The sequence below is a fragment of the Medicago truncatula genome, chromosome 1 (genome assembly GCF_003473485.1).
Source record: "Medicago truncatula cultivar Jemalong A17 chromosome 1, MtrunA17r5.0-ANR, whole genome shotgun sequence".
Classification (NCBI taxonomy): domain Eukaryota; kingdom Viridiplantae; phylum Streptophyta; class Magnoliopsida; order Fabales; family Fabaceae; genus Medicago; species Medicago truncatula.
Window position 1 is genome coordinate 37,491,518 of NC_053042.1, and position 6,484 is coordinate 37,498,001.

At 29.4% G+C, this 6,484-nt stretch overlaps 1 protein-coding gene across 1 annotated transcript; it reads right to left on the reverse strand.

The window, feature by feature from the left end:
* Nucleotides 1-346: 346 nt before the first annotated feature.
* LOC11431287 (epsin-3) lies at nucleotides 347-1,857 on the reverse strand. The gene is made up of 4 exons (XM_003590790.1): nucleotides 1,751-1,857; nucleotides 1,463-1,585; nucleotides 1,190-1,351; nucleotides 347-839 (listed from the first exon to the last, which is right to left on the reverse strand). Exons 1-4 carry the CDS (start codon nucleotides 1,855-1,857, stop codon nucleotides 347-349), a joined length of 885 nt encoding a protein of 294 aa, XP_003590838.1.
* Nucleotides 1,858-6,484: the final 4,627 nt, after the last annotated feature.

The window sequence follows — 6,484 nt, forward strand, 5'->3', positions numbered from 1 at the left end:
AATGAAGGTAAAATTGCAAGAAAAATTAAGACAATGGTATAAAAGAGCAAAAGTAAATTATTGAATTGTAAAAAGGTGCTACAAACTATAAAACTACTGAAAATTAAAAGTTTTAAAACGTTCAATGAGTTCACCTCAATTGATAGAAACAATAAATTAAAATATATAGAAATCGGAGTTCAAACTCCAAACACTATTCATATATACGTAATCAAATTTACAAAACTGAGGGACACTTGTACATAGTGCTGAATAACTAACATGCATGTCATGCATGGTACATTTTCTAAAAATATATTATATAGTATATATACAATAACAATGGATCATACATACAATTCTTAATTTAAAACCAAAGTGAATATTGTCGATCATATCTTTTTTTAGTAACCTTCCTCCCAACATCAGAGATGCATCTAAATTCAATCTTTTCACGATCATTACCACCAATAATCTTTGAACACATTTCACTAACAAATCCTTTTGGTTTTCCCATTTCTCCATCTTTATCATCATCGGAATCAATCAAAATCTCTTCAATTGCTGGACCATCCCAAAGGTGCTTTTCATCCACATTATTCTTCTGTGGCATATTATTAGGAGTGCCTGAGGAAGAAAATGAAGAAAATGATGAAGATCCTGGCGATGCTAATTGATCAGAAGATAATGAACTAGGTGATGTTGTTCTTGATGATGGAGAGCTTAATGAACCTCCAAAACCTTGTATTTCAGTTGTTATTTTTAGTGCTTTCAAACGTGCCTCTTTTAGACCTTCTCCACCTTGTAAAAGTCTTAGTATTTCGTTTGATAGGTTTTGCATTCTACATCCCCAATTAAACCTGAAATCAATAATTAACAAGTTGATTTAAGAATGAAAGTTCAAACCAAAATTATGAACTTGATAAAAAAACTAAATTAAAAAAAAATGCACTGCTCTTTTTTTTTTTTCTTTCTGGGTACAAAAATGTACCCCTCTTTACATGAAATATATATAGAAATACCAAACTATATTATATTGGTCCGTTTAGAACTGTTCAAATTACTTAAGTAATGTCTCGAGTTTGAATATTACAAATAGCAAAAATATGATTGAAAGAAAAGAAAAATTCAACTAAAGACGATATGTCAAGATACGTCCAAAACTTACTTATTCTCATTCATATATTAACTGGGTTAAAAGGTTAATTACCCTCTATCATCAATATGAGTAAGATTTCCTAGTTCTTCAATAATTTCCGCATCACATTGAAATTCTTGAGCAAAATCTATAGGACCATGGGTGAGCATGAATTCTAGAAGAACTAGTGCTTTGTAAGATTGCCTCCATTGTTCCCAATCAACATTGTACAACCTGCACTTTCAATCATAAAATATTGTATATTTGAAATATTTTTTATGAATTTAATATATAATATGTTATTTCTTCAACAACCAAAAAAATATAATATGCATGCTTATATACCTTCTATGAAGAACATCAACAATCCTCCAATATTCATCAATATTAAAAGATGCCTCAGCAATTTTAGTCATTGTTTTGGCATCCGGGCTGCAATCATCCTTATTTGTTGCTTCCTCAGCTAGCCTAATTAATAATAAAATTATTATTATTATAACATGTTAATACCCATTAATCATAATTATGTATTAACAAATTAAGAGTCACATTTTATTTACCAGAAATTTAGATGAGGAAAATCTATAAATTATTAGTGCATAAAAAACACATGTAAAATATACACATACTTACAATTCAGCTCCTGTAACGTCTGTAAATGTCATCCTAGCAGATTTGTACTTTTCTTGTAGAAAATTTGTTGTCTGCTTTTTAATTTGATCTAGGAGTAGGCTACCCATTTCAACTATATTTTTAAATCAAACTTTCAATTGGTTGATATATGAATATTGTTATCTTAATGTATGTATTGTATTTCTTTAGAAAATAGTTGCTACAATAATATAACTAAATAATCAACAAAAATGGTGACTCAATGGAAAATGGTGAAAAGAGGATAAACCATGGAAGTGTGTTAATTGAAGCCTATAAGAATGCATTTATGGATGGCCAAAATTATAGCTCAGATAATGTAGGAACAGTGTTCATTGATGACTGGAAAACAAAGGAAACAAGAAAAAGAGAGAGAGAGAGAGGGATTGGACCAATATTAGAAAGTTGACCAAATATAATAATATATTATATGAATTTTACTCTAGCCATAATTTTCATACAACATTGGCTATACTGAAAACTAGGATCTTCACAAAATACCAACCATATAGATTCACATTGTTAACCTCTTAAAATACACATTGTTAATTTAAATTCTTCTTATATACTTTCTTCCTTGGGTTATTAATTTCTTCCAATGGTTCTTGTTTGTGACAACTTCAATATCCTTCAATTTCTTGAATACCCATATTCAAGTTTATTGGATCGATCCTCTAAAAAAATATATGCAATAGATCAATAGAAATATACACATGTATCTAATTTATCATGTGCTCAATATTTTGGTCATTGCTGTTTTATTTTAGACCATAAAATATTTGTTAATTTGTATTGAAATTTTTGAATTTTATATTAAATATAGGGTTAATAGGTCTTTACCCCTTGTAATGTATGTCATTTCCGGGTTCCCCCTGTAATAAAATTGGTTTTTGTTTGGCCTATTAGGGGGGTAAATCAAAACAAAAAAAAATATTACAGGGGGGTAGATCAAAAAAAATAATTTTACAGGGTGGAAAATCGAAAATGACCTATATTACAGGGAGGTAAAGACCTATTAACTCTTAAATATATAACTCTTTAATAAATGATTGCTGCTTTTTTAAAAAAAAATTGTTACTTTTAGATTCTTTAACAAGTGTAATATTTTACATGTTAGACAAACCCTTTTAAATAAAATAAGAATGGGACTCCTTCGTCCCTCTCCCTTTTTTTTTTAAATTGCTCCGGCGAGATGTAGATCTAAAATTATTCAATTATCTTTGTGTTTATTGTCTTTCACATGTTGATAAATGTATTAATTGATTTTAAAATTTAAATGATTATTAACTCTAACTTTTAGATCTTGATCTAAAATAATTAAAAACAATTAGCAGCTTTAAAAGTATCGAACTATTTAGTTTGTGATATTAAATCAACGTTTGATCGAAATTTTGATATTTACAAACTCACCTAAAACATTAGTGTGTTCTAATTAGAGAAAAGAGTTATGAATCAGGACATTGGTTTTAACCATTTTGTTAATTCATAGTAATTCTAGCAAAGTAATTGTAATTTATGACCGTGATTATCAAATAAGAAAAGAAAGGGGTTACAAAAGACCTAATCATCTTTAGTTTATAATTTTAATCAAAGTCTTTCAATTTATGTTATTCTACCTATATGCTAAGCATACCCCTCCAGTTTTGCATCTTTAGTACGTAAAATTGTTAAGTCAAAATTGAAACAATTGACGTGGATACAAACTTATATTTTATTATTTGACAACAATTTAGTACAACTGATAAATTATCCATCACTAATCCTCAAATAATGACATTTATTTAAGGTGTTGACGTCTCCCAACAAATATTTTTTATACACATCAGTCACTCTTTACCAAATGGTTAAGGGATCCAAATATCTATCACTTGTATTACACTTAATGTGTGTGTATATATATATATATATATATATATATATATATATATATATATATATATATATATATATATATATATATATTATCTTATATTTACTAGAGTGTACTTGTGTCATACACGAGCTGTTTTTAATTTTTGTATATGAATTTTTCTTAGCAATAATATGGGGAAATTGTAATATGGACATAAAAAATTAGGGAAAATAATAAATAAATTCAACTCAAATATAGTCTGAAATTCGATCCGATAATTAACTCATTGAACTCAATTCATGAATCAAATGAAAGAGTATTTTGAGAAAACTCTCAACCCCAGTATTGAAATTTGCCTCTGTTATATATACTTTATTTGAGTTGTTTTTGTATTTTTGTTTTGGGGTGTTTGTAGCTTGTAGGTGTAGTTGACTATGCTTTAAGATTTTTATATGTATGCAGGTTTGAACTTTGTATTTATGTCTATCAATTAAACACGGTATGTTTGTTATAGCTTTTATTTTAATTCGATATTTGTCTTTTTGAAATTAAAATACAAGGTCAAATATATAAAGTTTGTTTGTTTGATTTTTTTTTTTTTTTAATAAAAATATGCCTTTTGAATTATGTGGTTCAAGACAAGGAGCTGAATCTAATAAGGTGAATCAAGTTGTTCGTGAAATTTAAACGAGCCGAACTCGAACTAAAATAGAGACTCATATCAAACTTCAGTCGAGTTTCAAGTTAAATAAATTATTATCGAGTCGAGTTCAGACAAATACAACTCAATCAATTTCCAACTTTACCAAAGATGCTTATCAATTTTACTAAAAAAAAGCGGGTTTTATAATATAAAAAGGAGAAGAAAAGTACTATTTATTAAAATTTACTTTTCTTTTTTTTGACAAGTTTATTAAAATTTACTTGATATCCATATTAGTTAAATGCTCCCAATAATGTTAATTTTTTTTTTTTGAAAAATCAAAAATGAAATATATTAAGTAAGGCGATAACACCTTCCTAGCACAAGATGTACCAAGAAAGTCATCCCAAAAAACAACAGTCAAGTGTAATAATTACAATAACACGGTCGGTCAATACCCAAACAAAGCATAGGGTTCGACCACCATCTATAAGAACCGTACATTAAAGTGACATTATTAACCTTCAACCACCACAACGAATGGTATTTAACTCTATCTAAGAGCTGCATAATGGGGGTTTGGGTGTTGTTAAAAATCATGTTATTATGTTCATTCCAAACCTGCCAAACACACAAAAGCCATAAAAGCTGTAGAAACGATCGACGCTTCTTCGAGTGACCTGAACAATGAATAAACTGAAAAAAGTGATCACTAATATTGTTGGGGTCAACTCCTATGATGCCAATCCAAGACTTGATTAGCTGCCACAAGGACCCGAAAACATCAGAATGAAGGAACAAATGAACCGCTGATTCGTCGGCTTCGCACCCTGCCACACATCTCGCAGCCTCATGGTGAATAATCCCACGCCTCAAAAGATTGGTCTTTGTCGGTAACCTATCTTGCAACAGTCTCCACGCGAAGATTGAGACCTTTAGAGGTACCTGTTTATGCCATACAAGATCCAACATGCCATCATCAACGGGGTATGACTGCGTAGTCAGAATCTGGTAAACACCACGCACAGTGTAACCACCGACAACGTCAGGAGCCCAATAATATTAAATTATATACTTGTACTTACCATTTTTTATTTATTTTTTGATTAGTAATCGTAGACAATATGAACTTATTAGAAAAAAAATAATCATCCCGTAAAAAAAAATCATGTTGTCGTGAAAATTTTGAATGAATAATATATATCTACAGTATTCACTGAAATTAGAACATATATTTGTCCACGTGTACATAATTATTTTTTAATTCTTTTCAAAAACGGTTGTAAATGATCATTAGTGTATGTTTAATTAATATTTTTTTAAAACTCAATATCTAATCAAATAATATAGTTTCTTTACATAATCAAATAATATTGTCCAACAACCATTTTCACTAAAATTTAAAATAATACAGTAAACTATAGAGTTATAGCTCGATGGTAAGAGCTTAAACTTGTAACATACTAACATCCAAGTATCGAATTCAAATCTCATCGAATTCAGTTCTAAACTGGTCAACCGTGCCACTTGAATTAATAAAAAAAAAATCATCACACTTCCAGATCTCAAGCTTATACCACCAGACCAAACCAAATGAGTTAAAAAAAACTAGATCATTATAATTTTCTTCTTACCCTTTCAAAAACAATAATAATTTCCTCTTCCAATAATAAGCATGAAGTTTTCAACTTTCAATTAATCACTTAAACATAAATTTCTTCAGACAAATTACAATCAAAACACAATATAGGATTTAATTTAATTCATGCATGACATAATTGACAACAACCAATATCATATCTTGGTACACTAATAATCTCTAGAGCTTTAGCTCCAAATTCAATGATGTCTCATCAATGAAGTTAATGAAGACATTTTTGTCGATGGGTTTATCCAACATGTTGATATATGGCTTAGTTCCATCGATCGGAGAGACTTCCATACCACCAGCCCCTTGTTGGTGTATTGATGGTGGAGCTGAAAATGAAGCCAAATCAACAACATTAGATTGTTGTTGTGGTTTCTGAAATAACATGCTTCTAACAAAGGTTTTGTTTTCATGTAATGATTTTGGCATGGGAAAATTGGGTGGCAAAGGGTTGGGCATTGATTTGACCTGAGGATTGGTATGGTTTAATCTTGCAATAGCAAGATTTTCTCGAGCCATATGAGACTCAAGATGGCTTATGAGTGATTCGAAGTTTGTACAATCATGATTGCA